The sequence below is a fragment of the Hemitrygon akajei genome, chromosome 22 (genome assembly GCF_048418815.1).
Source record: "Hemitrygon akajei chromosome 22, sHemAka1.3, whole genome shotgun sequence".
Classification (NCBI taxonomy): domain Eukaryota; kingdom Metazoa; phylum Chordata; class Chondrichthyes; order Myliobatiformes; family Dasyatidae; genus Hemitrygon; species Hemitrygon akajei.
Window position 1 is genome coordinate 65,739,643 of NC_133145.1, and position 16,847 is coordinate 65,756,489.

The following is a 16,847-nucleotide window of genomic DNA, read 5'->3' on the forward strand; positions in this document are numbered from 1 at the left end:
GGTGGAGGCGGATATGATAGGGTCTTTTAAGGGGCTTTTAGATAGGCACATGGAGCTTAGTAAAATAGAGGGCTATAGGTAAGCCTAGTAGTTTCTAAGGTAGGGATGTGTTCGGCACAACTCTGTGGGCTGAAGGGCCTGTATTGTGCTGTAGGTTTTCTATGTCTCTATGGGGATATAAATACCACCAGAATAGACATGCCCAAGCATTATCCCTGAAGAAGCTGGCAGCTTGTTATCGAAAACTTGGTTACAAATGATACCCATACCCGGCTGGAAGCCTGAGAAGTGTTTATTTGTCATACACACCAGGAAAGCAGAAGATCCTTTGTCAAGGATTCCTGCATAAGCACATCCAGTTTCCCATGAATACCAACTTTCAGTTGGGCTTTTCTCTTCCCCCACTCCCCCACAGTACATAGGTTACATTTCATCTGCCATACCTTTCCCCATGTAAAAAAAAATCCCTTCTGAAGTACCTCTGCAACTTCCAAGTCCAAAATACCACTTTGCTTTGACTCAGCAGACAAAATATATTATACTTGATTTCTCTTATGATTGAGGTACCAGAGCTTAGAACTGACCAATATTTGCTACTTAAGCAGGGCCAAAATACAATGTAGATCTTGTATAGTCCCATTTGATACACACATTTAGAATTAAAACAATACCTGGCTCCATTTGATAGCTTCAGGATCAGCTGGGCAACCATGTTGTCAACCTTCCCTAGCCAACAATCAAAGGCAATATAGTCTCCATAGACAAATGGCTAAAAAAAATTCAAATATGACAGTTACTTTTAAATAATTGCTATACTGTGGCATTAATGCCGAAGTATAAATAAAGCAATAGCTAAGCACCCATTTACAGAAATAATTTAGAGTCATTGTCACACAGAAGTACGTGTCTAGAAACAGTTAGCTCTGCAGCATAGCTTTTGCTGAGGGGACTGAAATTTGCATGAACTGGTGAAAGAGCACTGATCTTGGGACTGGGTCTTTTCTGCTCAACATCTTGTCATACTGTGGTCGGAGTGAAGCAGCAAACCTACAGCAAGCTGTAAACTCCACTTGATCATATAACAAATTTTAGTTCTCCAAAGTTCTGAAAGCAGAAAGTGGCAAACTCCAAACAATCTGAAGTGACATTTACACTAACATGGAAATTAAGAGCAAAGAAAGGAGGTTAGGCATGTTCAATTGAATGAGAAATGGGAAAAATTTCAAAAGATGACAGGCACTTCTATCATATTTAGCGGAGCCAGCGGAGCTCAGGATCCGCCGCCCGCAGTGTTTCTGTTCCATTGACGAGAAGCGATCGCAATTGAAAATAAAGTGGAAATAATAAAGCGTTTGGAAAGAGGTGAAATGCCATCGGTCATTGGAAAAGCATTAGGCTACAGTCAGTCAACGATCAGAACAATTTTAAAGGATAACGGATAAAGTGAGAATAATGGAGCATGTGAAAGCTGCCCTGACTGCCCTGCCCCGATGAAAGCTACAATTATTATTAAGCAACGCAGTGGTTTAATTATTGGAATACATACGTTTCTTAAATGTTTTATATGCATAGAAAGGTAAAATATATACTAAGACAAACGTTTGACTAACTGACTCTAAATAATACTGGATGTACTTGTTCCGACTCAGACTCAGGAACAGAACTCGTACGTAACCCGGGGACTGCCTGTATAGTATATATTTTACCTTTCTATGCATATAAAACACTTAAGAAATGTATGTATTCCAATAATTAAACCACTGCGTTGCTTAGTAATAATTGTAGCTTTCATCGGGGCAGCTTTCACATGCTCCATTATTCTCACTTTATCCGTTATGCTTTAAAATTGTTCCAATCGTTGACCGACTGTAGCCTAAACACTTTTCCAATGACCGATGGCGTTTCACCTCTTTTCAAACACTTTATTATCTCCACTTTATTTTCAATCGCAATCACTTCGCATCAACGGAACAAAAAACACTGTGGGCAGTGGGTCCTGAGCTCCGCTGGGTCCTAAGCGCCACCGCACTGAGACAGGTTAAATGGGACAAGTGGGGGCTGTGCTGGGTTTGGGTATTTGATCCTCCACAATATTCCATGTAGGAATTTAAACTGGAGGTGGCAGTGTCTTTTTTTACGAGGTCGAGTTGTGAGCTCGACATCAACCCGGCACAGATAGTATGGGAGTCACTGGATTGACATCAACCTGGCAAGGGAGCAGTCTGTCACTGGGTCGAACTCGGGAACCTCCGTTTTCGATCCCGGCGCTGATCTCACTGCGCCACCAGGCGACCGGAACGGGAGGGGTGGGAGTGCGGGGTCAGGGTGAATCTTGCTAAGAAAAATTTAAGCCAAATAGAAAGTTACACACTCAACACAGTGTTAACGGCAAGGACTTAAAATGGCGGATGGCGTTGCGATTCGACTTAAAATGGCAGGGGGCGTTCTCCTTCCTCGGTTCATAAGTACAAGTTGTCTGTAAGTCGGACGTTCGTAACTCCGGGACTACCTGTATTTTTCTGTTGTCAGTCGAAAAAAGCCACATTAAATCCACTGTGAATCGATGTCGTAAAACAAAACATGAAACTTCCAAGGGGTGGTGAATACTTTTTATAGGTTCTGTATTATTACACATTGACAAATACCTTTTTGCACACACTTATTTATAGTGAAAGGCTGTTCCACATATCAGAAAGGTCAAAAATCCAGAAAAGGAGCTTCTAAAAAGCAGTGGGAATAAAAATCCATTCGAAAAGTATCACATTGTATGATGAATTACCGTATTATGTACTGTATAAAATAATACATTAGCAGGGTAACAGTAATTTCAATCACATACCCAAATATGCTGCAAGTCTCTGCTGTTGACAGGGTGAAGAATGTAATTTGTACCCAGAATCTTCAAAGTGCACTCCATATTCACATCAATCACTGTTCCACACTGATTATCCTACATAGATTGAAATCCAATAATCACATTTTTATTAATACAAAAAGATAAACCCAGCAGTTACAGCCAGTTTAAGCTCAGATGAAACAGATTCAGTCAGCAATAAACAAAGACAAAAGTAAGGGTCATTTGAATGAGCATACATTAAGTGACAGCAGAGGTTAATGACAAATTATATCTAATCTAACTGAATACTTTAGACAAAATATCAGACGCTTGATGAGGACCACATGATTTATGTTCCTCATGGTGAATATCAGTGCATTAGGGATGCAGAACCAAAAAGGGTAACAAATACAGTACTTAAAGTGTTATATCTCAATGCACGGAGTATAAGAAATAAGGAGGATGATCCTGTTGTATTATTACAGATTGTCAGGTATGATGTTGTGGCCATCATTGAATCGTGGCTGACGGATGGCTGTAGTTGGGAGCTGAATGTCCAAGGTTACACATTGTATCAGAGGGATAGGAAGGTAAGCAGAGGTGATAGCATGGCTCTACTGGTAAAGAATGGCATCAAATCAGTAGAAAGATGTGACAGAGGATTGGAAAATGTTGTATCCTCATGGGATGAGTTAAGAAACTGCAAGTGTAAAATGACCTGAATGGCATTTATATACAGGCATCCCAACAGGCTGGGATGTGGACGACAGATTACAATGGGAAATAGAAAAGGAGTGTTAAAAGATCAGTGTTATAATAGTCATGAGAGATTTTAACATGTGGGTCGATTGGGAAAATCAAGTTGGTAATGGATCTCAAGAGAGTTTGTTGAATGCCCGCAAGATGACTTTTTAAGGGCAGTTTGCTGGTGAGCCTACTAGGGGATCGGATATAGTGGGTTGGGCATTATGTATGAACCGGAGGTGATTAGGGAGCTTAAGGTAAAAGAATCCTGAGGGAACAGTAATCACAGTATGATTGAGCTTAACTTGAAATTTGATAGAGAGAACATAATGTCTGACGTAGAAATATCTCAGTGGAGTAAAGGAAATTACTGGTATGAGAGAGCTTGCCAAAGTAAGTTGGAAGGAGATGCTGGCAGAGATGACAGCAGAGCAGCGATGGCTTGAGTTTCTGGGAAAAATTGAGGAAGGTGAAGGATAGATGGCAAAGTAGTCCACAAGAGGTTGTTCAGGATTCCATGAGAGATCGTGATTTAAAAAAAAACATTGTTCCTTTGAACACACAATGCTAGCACTCACAGTAGTGGGCAGTGACCAAGCAGACCCATTAGTAATCTCTGTCAGCCCAGTATGGCAGTACGCAATACGATTTGTTTATTTGGTTGAGTCCATTCTCAGTTTTTAAACACAAGATAGGGCAAGCTGTTGATAATTGGTTAGTACTGTATTGCATGGAAGGGAGGTCAGTGGGCTGATGGAACAATAAAAGCATTTCCCAAGCCTTGAATGGACTCAAACATTTTTATATTTTATTAACCCGTGTCTTACAGACATGTTTGTTGATCCATGTGGCGATTTTTGAATTACAATCTTCTGAGTAATTTCACTGCACTAGTGCTATAAAAACACAAAAAAGTCTGTTTTTACAACGTATGCTACTTATTAATGGGTTTTATATGGAATGGTGATCCAAGTTGTCCCAATTCATTGTGCCTAGACTGTGGCAAACTATTTACAAATGCAGCAATGGTTCCAGCAAAATTGAAAAGACAACTACAAATCACAGCCATATGACTCTTAAAAGTGCTGATTATTTTAAACAGCCATTGGAAAAACAAAACAGTGAAGCTTTTGTTAATATAGTCACAGTCAGTAAAAACGCCAGGGAAGCAAGTTATTTAGTAGCAGAAATTATTACGCAGAAACAGAAAAATCACACAGTTGGTGAGAACTCAGTAATGTCAGCATGTAAAATTATAGTGCATAAACTGCTAGGTCAAGATGCAGTATGAGAAATTGAAAAGGTTTCACACACGATGATAATGACTGGTTCTTCACTTGCAAAGATCAGGAGGGAAGAAGAGTACTCAGGAGCGATGGCATGATTGTTGGTGACTGTAGAGGGCAATTCTGCATCTGAAGACGCTGGAGCAGTAGGGACGTGGGAGCAGCCAGGATGCGGGCGCTTAGGTAGTAGGATCCTTCCTGCAATTCCTCTTCTGGATTCCTCAAAATTCTTGGCTGTGCTGTGGGTCAACAGTCTCTGTGACAACACTGCTGTTGCCACTTGTTGACCTCAATATTTACCTGAGAGAACTATTGCTTAAGTTGGTCTTTGTACCTCTTATGCGGGGCACCATGATCTCTCTTGTCCTGAGAGAGTTCTCTGTAGAGTACTGCATTTGGAAACCTGGAGTTGTCTATATGAGACATATGGCCTGGCCAGCAGAGCTGCCTGACCAGTAAAGTGGCTTCAATGGTTGGAAGTTGAGCCATCTCTAGGACCTTGTTGTTGGAGACATGATCCAGCCAGCTGATGGAAGAGCTCGAGCAATCAGATTTGTTTGCAGTACAAGACCCGGGCTTCGGAGCCGTATAGCAGTGTTGTGATGACAGCAGCCCTGTACCCCTGGAATTTTGTGCAATTTGCTGATGATACAAAGATAGGAGGTGGAACAGGTAGCATTGAGGAAACTGAGAGCCTGCAGAGAGACTTAGCTTAGGGGAAAGGGCAAAGTGGCAAATGAAATACAAGGTTGGAAAGTATATGGTCATTCACAAGACCAGATTCACATGAGTGATTTCAGGAATGAAAGGGTTACAGTATGAGGAACTTACACTCTTGTAGCTATATTCCCCGGAGTTCAGGAGAATGTGGGGGGGGGGGGGGGGATCTCATAGAAACATTCCAAATGTTAAAAGGCCTGAACAGATTAGATATGGCAAAGTTATTTCCCATGCTAGGGGAGTCTAGGACAAGAGGACACAACTTCAGGATTGGAGGACGTCCATTTAAAACAAAGATGCAGAGAAATTACTTTAGTCAGAGGATGGTAAATCTGTGGAATATGTTGCCACAAGCGGCTGTGGAGGCCAAATTATTGGGTACATTTAAAGCAGAGTTATATAGGTTCTTGATTAGCCAGGGCATCAAAGGTTACAGGGAGAAGGCAGGGGAGTGAGGACGACTGGAAGAAATGGATCAGCCCATGATTAAATGGCGGAGCAGACTCAATGGGCCGAATGGCCCACTTCTGCTCCTATATCTTATGGTGGTTCTTCCACATACGTTTCTGGAGGCGCCCAAAGGCACTGCTAGCTCTGGCGAGTCAATTGTCAGCGTCCCTTACTACTGTAGCGTTGTTGGAGATGACGTTAATGATGCTGCCCAGGTGGGTGAACTGCTCAATCACGGTGAGAGGGTGGTCGTCAATGATGATCCAAGGTGGGTAGTAAGTGCCATAAGGGGGCTTCTGATGATGGACCATTGTTTTCTTCAGACTGACCGTTAACCAAAAGCCCTTGTAGCCTTGGCGAACTGTGACTGTAGCCTGTAGAGCATCCTCTGTGTGAGAACAGCACAGTCGTCTGCATATGGTAGCTCAAGAATAGGCTCTTGCATGGTTTTTGTTCAGGTAAGAAGGCGGCCATACTCATACAGTACAAGTTGATGCATTGATGACATGTCACAGGATGCTGAAGAGGCTTTGCGAGATAAACTAAAAAACAACAGCTTCTCTTCCAGGTTAATGAGTCAACAGATCTCACCAATGTCATGCTGTAGTGTTTGTAAGATTCTTAAATGGTGAAATTCAAGAAAACTTTTTCTGTTGCAACGAGCTGCCTGAAACAAGGCCAGGATATAGTTAATGTTTTGTCTTCATATTTGGAAAGAAAAGGTCTGTCTTGGAAGAACTGTGTCGTCATCTGTACTGATGGTGCCATATCAATGCTCCACAAGAGGTTTTGTTTTTCTTGTAGAAAATCCTGATGTTGTCACAACACACTGCTTTATTCAGAGAGATGCTGATATCAAAAACTCTTGGAGATGAAATGGAAAATTTTCTGTATGATGTTACACAAAATGGTTAATTTTATTAAACAAAAAGACCTGTTCACACGTGAATGTTTAAAAATCTAAAAACTTGGACCAAGAGCACAATCTTCTGCTACACACAGAAATTCGGTGGCTTAGCAGAAGAGTTCTCAACAGAGTACTTCAAGAAAATAGTAGGCCATATTTTGCTGAGTGCTTTGAAGATGAAGAATCTTCAGAAACTAGCCTACTTAGCATACATTTTTCATCATATGAACCAGATGATCAAGTCTCTGGAGAAAATGTTTTAACTTCATGTGGCAAAATTCTTGGATTTAAAAGGAAACTGAATCTTTGGAAAAATCATGTTGCAAAAGGAAATCTTGAATTGTTTCACTGCTGCTTGGGCTGTAGAGCGAGGAAGGATCAGAAAATCTCGAGTCTTATTGAAAACCACCTGAAAGAGTTGCAGAACAAAATTGGAGTATTTTCCTCCCTTCCAACACAAGTGTAAGACTGTGTGAGGAACCCTCTCTCTGAATTTTCTGCTCAGCTTGAGAACTTGACTTTGAGAGAAGAGGAAGAATTTCGTGAGATGCACTGATTGTACACTCAAGATGGACATTCTGGATTTCTGTGAAAGAAGAGTATCCTATCCTATTTAGGAAAGCAATGTGGCTTTCAACTTTTTAATGTGCAAGCAAGCACTTTCTTTTTTAACAAACATCAAGAACAAGGATAGAGATTGTCTCATCTCAGTTGAAGGTGAAATCCCTGTGTCCTCATCTCAAGTTCGACCCAGAATTGAGTATTTGTGCAGCAAAACACAAGCACAGGTTTCACATGCTAGGCCTGTATTTGAGCCTGATGATGTCACTTCTAAGAAAATGTTTTTTTTAAAAAGCTTCTGAAACAGATGAGCTCAGGGCATTAATCAACACCTGGAATTATGATATTGTAGCCATTACTTAGTTGCAGGAGGGGCAGGTCAATATTCCAAAGTTTCGTGTTTTTTTTAAGACACGACAGAGTGGAGGAATTAAAGGAGAGTGGAGGTGTTACTAGTCAGGGAAAATGTCACAGCAGTACTCAGTCAAGACAGACTGAAGAAATCAACTAATTAGGTGTTATGGATGGAACTGAGAACTAAGAACTGTATGACCATGTTAATGAGGCTATACAGGTTTCCCCCGCAATCCGAAGGTAGAGCGTTCCTATGAAACTGTTTGTAATCCGAAATGTCGTAAAGCAAAGAAGCAATTACCATTAATTTATATGGGAAAAATTTTTGAGTGTTCCCAGACCCAAAAAAATAACCTACCAAAGCAAAGCAAATAACATATAAAACCTAAAATAACACTAACATATAGTAAAAGCAGGAATGATATGATAAATTTACACCCTATATAAAGTAGAAATATTGTAGGTACGGTGTAGTTTCACTTATCAAACTTGGGAAGGCAGCAAGCCAAAATCAATTTGGAGAGAAAAAAAATTGGCACGTACACGCATACGCAAACGACTGCCCGCACAAGGCTTCACAGTCATTGTAGTCTTTCTTGGGGTAAACACACGTATAAAGCAGGCGTCTTTTTTTTGTAAAAGCGAAAATCCTCTTTGGTTAGCGAAAACAGGTACTAACGCAAGTATTTCGTAACAGCGAGTTGCTATAAATCGAACGTTCGAAAAGTGGGGGCCTCCTGTATTACAGGCCACTGAACAGTCTGAGTTATTTAGTGGAACAAATTTGCACGGAGATTACAGACTGCTGTAAGAAACAAGGTTGTTATGGTCGGTGATTTTAACTTTCCACACATTGATTAGGACTCCCATACTGTTAAAAGACTAAATGGTATAGTGGTTGTTAAATGTGTTCAGGAAATTTTCCTTCATCAACACATAGAAGAAACCACAACCAAAGGAGTTGAATGACTTCAGACCTGTTGCCTTGACGTCGCACGTGATGAAGACCATGAAGCGGCTGATAATACAGAATCTGAGGCCACAAACCAGGCACGCCCAGGATCCTCTTCAGTTTGCGTAGAAGGAGAAGGTGGGAGTGGAGGATGCTATCATGTATTTGCTGCACAAATCACTCTCTCACCTAGATGGGGCCAGTTGTGCTGTGAGGATTACATTCCTTGACTTCTCTAGTGCCTTTAACACCATCCAGCCCAAGATCTTAAGGCACAAACTAACGGAGATGGGAGTAGACTCTCACATGGTGGATTGGATAGTGGACTACTTGACAGATAGACCTCAGTATGTGCGGTTGGGAGACTGTAGGTGGTCAGCAGCACAGGAGCGCCGCAGGGAACCGTACTCTCTCCGGTCCTGTTCACCCTGTACACATCAGACTTCCAATATAACTCGGAGTGCTGCCATGTGCAGAAGTTCGCTGATGACACGGCCATAGTGGGGTGTGTCAGGAATGGACAGGAGGAGGAGTATAGGAAACTGATACAGGACTTTGTGATATGGTGCAACTCAAACTACCTGCGTCTCAATATCACCAAGACCAAGGAGATGGTGGTGGACTTTAGGAGATCTAGGCCTCATATGGAGCCAGTGATCATTAATGGAGAATGTGTGGAGCAGGTTAAGACCTACAAGTATCTGGGAGTACAGTTAGACGAGAAACTAGACTGGACTGCCAACACAGATGCCTTGTGCAGGAAGGCACAGAGTCGACTGTACTTCCTAAGAAGGTTGGCGTCATTCAATGTCTGTAGTGAGATGCTGAATATGTTCTATAGGTCAGTTGTGGAGAGCGCCCTCTTCTTTGTGGTGGCGTGTTGGGGAGGAAGCATTAAGAAGAGGGACGCCTCACGTCTTAATAAGCTGGTAAGGAAGGCGGGCTCTGTCGTGGGCAAAGTACTGGAGAGTTTAACATCGGTAGCTGAGCAGGTTACGGTCAATTATGGATAACTCTGAACATCCTCTACATAGCACCATCCAGAGACAGAGAAGCAGTTTCAGCGACAGGTTACTATCGATGCAATGCTCCTCAGACAGGATGAAGAGGTCAATACTCCCCAATGCCATTAGGCTTTACAATTCAACCGCCAGGACTTAAGAACTTTTTAAAAGCTATTATTAATGCTTTTTGAGATAGTGATTTAGATGCATATCATATTTTTTACTGAGTTAAGTATTGTATGTAATTAGTTTTGCTACAACAAGTGTATGGGACATTGGAAAAAAAGTTGAATTTCCCCATGGGGATGAATAAAGTATCTATCTATCTATCTATCTATCTAATGACAGTGTGCAATACTTGATCTATTAGGGAATGAGTCAGGTCAAGTGACACAAGTTTGTGTAGGGGAACATTTAACATCTAGTGATCACAATTACATTAATTTCAAAGAAAATACGTAAAGCTAGGTCTGGTCTTCTCCTTCTACCCCCCCCCCCCCCATCAACTTAGCGAATATGTAATTACTATTCACAGATCATTTCAAAACTAGTTTCTATTAGATTTACAATGTAACTATCTCTTGCAGTAACATAGGTAGCTATCATTGCTGTGGTATGCACGAGTGCAGGATTCAAACAAGAAACTACATAGGAGAGGAAGTAGAAGACAAACTGTATACAGCATCAGAAAATACAATCATACACTCGTGAAGAAACTTACAGTATTTGGCCCCATACGACGCACCAGATCACGAGGCATTAGTGACCTGTCTTCCAGTTTTAGCTATAAAAGAAAGTCATAAATTACTTGTAACACCAACTTGCAAAAATTAAAATTGCATCATAAGAATCAAGCCAAAACTAATTAAACTTAGCATATCAATGTTATCAAAAGGGATGCAATCAATATCACATCAGTGTATCAAAAACAAGTATTCCAATATAATCACAATAGAATGAAAATATAACAAAAGACATTATGATACAGCGGCCATGATATTCCAAAATTCACCAGTATTCAAGATTGAGTGAACGGTAAACACTCCACAGAGTTGGTAGCATTGCGCCCTTTTTAAGGAAATCCTTTTGGAAATGATAACAAAATATCAGAGTCAATATAGTTTATTGTAAGTGAAATAGTTTAACAAGATTTAAGTTGAAGGACAAATAGCAAGGTAAAGTCAAATGAAACAACAAAAATACAAAATGCTGGAAGAACTCAGTAGGTCAGGCAGCATCTATGGAAATGAATAAACAGTCAACAATTGTGGTTGTGTTGAGAAATGCTGGCTCAGGAAAGCCAGAGCAACACAATGTTGGAGGAATTCAGCAGGTGAAGCAGCATTAGGACAGGAAATCCAGGGCATCAACAGAACACTATGGAAATGAATAAACAGTCATGTTTCAGTCCAAAACCCTTCACCACAACTGGAAAGGGGAAAAGACACCAGAATAAAAAGGTGGGGGTAGGGGAAGGAAGATAGCTAGGTGATAGGTGAAGCCAGGTGGGTAGAAAAAGGACTGGAGAGGAAGTAATCTGATAGGAGAGGAGAATGGACCATAGGAGAAAGGCAAGGATAAGGGGTTCCTGGGAGAAGTGATAGACAAGTGAGAAAAGGTAAAAGGTCAGAGTGGTGAAAAGAAAGTGGGGTGGTTTAAAACAAGAGAAAATGATATTCATGCCATCAGGTTGGAGGCTACCCAGACGGAATATAAAGTATTGCTCTTCCACCTTGAGGACGGCCTCATTGTGGCACAAGAGGAAGTCATGGACATGTCGGAATGGGAACGGGAATTCAAATGTTTGGCCACTGGGAAGTTTTGCTTTTGGAAGATGGAGTGGAGGTGCTCTGAACTGATTGCGCAGAGCCTATTTGAAAAAGTAGTTAGTAATGGCTCAAAGGTTGATTATCAAATTATGTATGCAATTGGAGATTAGTCTTCTCCAGATAGCCACGGTGCAAAGAAAACCATTAACCGCTTCCTGTACAAAAAAATTAAATCGTGCAAATGGCAAGAACATCAATCCCAAAACTACACCCGCACAAAAAAACCTATCAAACCGTGCCAAATAGCAACAAGAAAGAACAGCCAAATACACAATATAAAAAGCAAAACTGAAAGAGTCCACAGTCCAATCCATAAATCAAAGAACTTCAGTAACATCTTCCAACAGCATCAAGGGAAAGATACAACAGCTGGGCACAAAGACCTTCCTTCTGCACCCTCTGCTCTGCATTTGGGAGCAATGAATGACAGGCTGTCACACAGACACCTTATTCAGCAGCAGTAAGAGGCCCTTGCAGCAGCAAGAGGCAGATAATTGGTGCTGAACACTCACCTACAGCATTTGCCTCAATGTTTCAATCTTCCTCTACGCTTTAATCGGCAAGAAATGGAGTTAATCATGGACTCGTGCTGTCTCTAAGCTTCTTCGCCTCAAGATTGCTTCCACTCAGCTCCTGGAATTTTCTTGGAGACAGCAAAGTGCTAAATCACTCAATCTCCAAACTGCAAATTGCAGGCTTTAACAGTTCCAGAAACACATTTAAGATAAAAGTGAAATAGACAGCTTTGTGGATTATCTGGAAGATGTTGCCATTGTCCACTGGTGGCACCTTGACTAGAAGACAACAACGATGGTTTGACCACAGATGTATTGCAAAAGATGGAAGCACTTAGGCAATAGGGATAAAGGTTTGGCAAACTGATGGTAGGGATAGACAGATCAGTAGTATGGCAACCGGCATTTAATTGGATGTGACAGGAATCAGTGATGAGTCCAAAGTCAGCTACAATCCCTGTTATTTTAAATTCACTCTGGGGATCCGTATTTCACTGTTAAGGACAACAGCAAATACTGCTCATCCCAAGATGCCATCAAAAAGTAGTAGGAGATGCTTTCCTGAACCCACAATCTTTCTTTGAAAATACTACCAGTGTTGTGAGCTAAATGCTCTTGCTGTATTTCTGCAGTTGGCCCACGTGGTGAGTTTCTGGATGGTCACTGCTGGTACTTTCATGGAACTGATGTTTATTGGCCACTTAACAATTCATGCCCCAAAGTTGTTTAAGTCTTACCATAAAATATAAGAGAAGTAGCCCATTTGGCCCATCAAGTCTGCTCTGCCATTCAATCATGGTTGATCCAATTCTTCTAGTCATCCCCACTCCCCTGCCCTCTCTTTCTGCCTTCTCATGCTGGTGGGGGCAGGAACAGAGAGATATGGGATCTCAATGCGTGGCTGAGGAGCTGGTGCGGCAAGCAGGGTTTTAGATTCTTAGACCACTGGGATCTGTTTTGGGGTAAGGATGAATTGTACAAAAGGGATGGGTTGCACCTTAATAGGTGGGGGACCAGCATTCTGGCAGGCAGGTTTGCCACTGCTACACAGGTGTGTTTAAACTAATAAGTGAGGGGAAGGAGATGAACTGGAAATATAAGGATGGAGTCAAAGGGAAAGAGAGAATAAGAAAAGTTAAGAAAGGAAACAGAATTGATGGGGCAGAAAGCTCAGGAAGGAATTGGCCAGTTTGGCCAAGTGCAATAGGGATTGATGTGAGAAGCGAGGGGAATAATGGATTAAAAGTATTATATATGAATGCATGAAGTATAAGAATTAAAGTGGATGAGCTTGAGGCTCAGTTGGAAATTGGCAAGTATGATGTTGTAGGAATAACAGAGACATGGCTGCAAGAGGACCAGGGTTGGGAAATGAATATCCAAAGGTATACATCCTATCAAAAGGACAGACAGGTGGGCAGAGGGGGTGGGGTGGCTCTGCTGATGAGGAATGAAATTCAGTCCCTTGCGAGGAGTGATATAGAATCAGGAAATGTAGAGTCAGTATGGATAGAACTGAGAAATTGTAAGGGCAAAAAGACCCTAATGGGAGTTATCTACAGGCCCCCAAATAGTAGCCTGGATATAGGGTGCAAGTTGAATCAAGAGCTAAAATTAGCATGTTGCAAAGGTAATGCTACAGTTGTAATAGAGGATTTCAACATGCAGGTAGACTGGGAAAATCAGGTTGGTACTGGACCCCAAGAAAGGGAGTTTGTGGAGTGCCTCCGAGATGGATTCTTAGAGCAGCTTGTACTGGAGCCTACCAGGGAGAAGGCAATTCTGGATCTAGTGTTGTGTAATGAACCAGATTTGATAAGGGAACTCGAGGTAAAGGAACCATTAGGAGGTAGTGACCATAATATGATAAGTTTTAATCTACAATTTGAGAGGGAGAAGGGAAAATCAGAAGTGTCAGTATTACAGGTGAACAAAGGGGACTATGGAGCCATGAGGGAGGAACTTGCCAAAGTTGACTGGAAGGATACCCTAGCAGGGATGACAGTGGAACAATGGCAGGTGTTTCTGGAAATAATACAGAAGGTGCAGGATCAGTTCATTCCAAAGAGGAAGAAAGATTCTAAGGGGAGTAGGAGGCAACCGTGGCTGACAAGTGAAGTCAAGGACAGTACAAAAATAAAGGAGAAGAATTATAACATAGCAAAGATGAGTGGGAAGCCAGAGGATTGAGAAACTTTTAAAGAGCAACAGAAGATTACTAAAAAGGCAATATGGGGAGAAAAGATGAGGTATGAATGTAAGCTAGCCAAGAATATAAAGGAGGATAGTAAAAGCTTCTTTAGGTATGTGAAGAGGAAAAAATTAGTTAAGACCAAAGTTGGGCCCTTGAAGGCAGAAATGGGCGAATTTATTATGGGGAACAAGGAAATGGCAGATGAGTTGAACAGGTACTTTGGATCTGTCTTCACCAGGGAAGACACAGACAATCTCCCAGATGTAATAGTGGCCAGAGGACTTAGGGTAACGGAGGAAGTGAAGGATATTCACATTAGGCAGAAAATAGTGTTCGGTAGACTGATGGGACTGAAGGCTTATAAGTCCCCAGGGCCTGATGGTCTGCATCCCAGGGTACTTAAGGAGGTGGATCTATAAATCTTGGACGTATTGGTAATCATTTTCCAATGTTCTATAGATTCAAGATCAGTCCCTGAGGATTGGAGGATAGCTAATGTTATCCCACTTTTTAAGAACGGAGGGAGAGAGAAAGCAGGGAACTATAGACCAGTTAGCCTGACATCAGTGGTGGGGAAGATGCTAGAGTCAATTTTAAAAGATGAAATAACAGCACATTTGGATAGCAGTAACTGGATCGGTCTGAGTCAGCATGGATTTACGAAGGGGAAATCATGCTTGACTAATCTTCTGGAATTTTTTGAGGATGTAACCATGAAAATGGGCAAGGGAGAGCCAATAGTGCACCTGGACTTTCAGAAAGCCTTTGATAAGGTCCTACATAGGAGATTAGTGGGCAAAATTAGAGAACATGGTATTGGGGTAGGGTACTAACATGGATAGAAAATTGGTTGGCAGACAGGAAACAGAGTAGGGATTAACGGGTCCTTTTCAGAATGGCAGGCAATGACTAGTGGGGTACCGCAAGGCTTGGTGCTGGGACCACAGCTATTTACAATATACATTAATGATTTAGATGAAGGGATTAAAAGTAACATCAGCAAATTTGTAGATGACACAAAGCTGGGTGGCAGTGTGAAATATGAGGAGGATGTTAGGAGAATGCAGGGCGACTTGGACAGGTTGGGTGAGTGGGCAGATGCATGGCAGATGTGGTTTAATGTGGATAAATGTGAGGTTATCCACTTTGGTGGCAAGAACAGGAAGGCAGATTACTATCTGAATGGTGTCAAGTTAGGAAAAGGGGAAGTACAATAAGATCTAGGTGTCCTTGTTCATCAGTCACTGAAAGTAAGCATGCAGGTACAGCAGGCAGTGAAGAAAGCTAATGGCATGTTAGCCTTCATAACAAGGGGAGTTGAGTTTTGGAGCAAAGAGGTCCTTCTGCAGTTATACAAGGCCATGGTGAGACCACACCTGGAGTATTGTGTTCAGTTTTGGTCTCCAAATTTGAGGAAGGACATTCTTGCTATAAAGAGAGTGCAGCGTAGGTTCACGAGGTTGATTCCTGGGATGGTGGGACTGTCATATGTTGAAAGATTGGAGCGACTGGGCTTGTATACACTGGAATTTAGAAGGATGAGAGGGGATCTGATTGAAACATGATTACTAAGGGATTGGACATATTAGAGGCAGGAAACATGTTCCCGATGTTGGGGGAGTCCAGAACCAGAGGCCACAGTTTAAGGATAAGGGGTAGGTCATTTAGAAGAGAGTTGAGGAAAAACTTTTTCACCCAAAGAGTTGTGGATCTATGGAATGCTCTGCCTCAGAAGGCAGTAGAGGCCAATTATCTGGATGCTTTCAAGAAAGTTATATAGAGCTCTTAAAGATAGCAGAGTCAAAGGATATAGGGAGAAGGCAGGAACGGGTTACTGATAGATAGATAGATAGATAGATAGATACTTTATTCATCCCCATGGGGAAATTCAACTTTTTTTCCAATGTCCCATACACTTGTTGTAGCAAAACTAATTACATACAATACTTAACTCAGTAAAAAATATGATATGCATCTAAATCACTATCTCAAAAAGCATTAATAATAGCTTTTAAAAAGTTCTTAAGTCCTGGCGGTTGAATTGTAAAGCCTAATGGCATTGGGGAGTATTGACCTCTTCATCCTGTCTGAGGAGCATTGCATCGATAGTAACCTGTCGCTGAAACTGCTTCTCTGTCTCTGGATGGTGCTATGTAGAGGATGTTCAGAGTTATCCATAATTGACCGTAGCCTACTCAGCGCCCTTCGCTCAGCTACCGATGTTAAACTCTCCAGTACTTTGCCCACGACAGAGCCCGCCTTCCTTACCAGCTTATTAAGACGTGAGGCGTCCCTCTTCTTAATGCTTCCTCCCCAACACGCCACCACAAAGAGGGCGCACTCCACAACTGACCTATAGAACATCTTCAGCATCTCACTACAGACATTGAATGACGCCAACCTTCTTAGGAAGTACAGTCGACTCTGTGCCTTCCTGCACAAGGCATCTGTGTTGGCAGTCCAGTCTAGCTTCTCGTCTAACTGTACTCCCAGAT

At 41.8% G+C, this 16,847-nt stretch overlaps 1 protein-coding gene across 1 annotated transcript in view; it reads right to left on the bottom strand.

Moving 5' to 3' along the window:
- The window catches only part of LOC140714841 ((E3-independent) E2 ubiquitin-conjugating enzyme UBE2O), a 163,030-nt gene that overhangs the window by 127,049 nt on the left and 19,134 nt on the right, over window positions 1-16,847 (bottom strand). The window contains exons 2-4 of the mRNA XM_073026496.1: window positions 10,536-10,598; window positions 2,840-2,950; window positions 672-769 (exon numbers count right to left, since the gene is read on the bottom strand). Of these exons, the coding sequence (XP_072882597.1) occupies window positions 672-769; window positions 2,840-2,950; window positions 10,536-10,598 (272 nt within the window). The remainder of the gene's footprint in view (window positions 1-671; window positions 770-2,839; window positions 2,951-10,535; window positions 10,599-16,847) is intronic.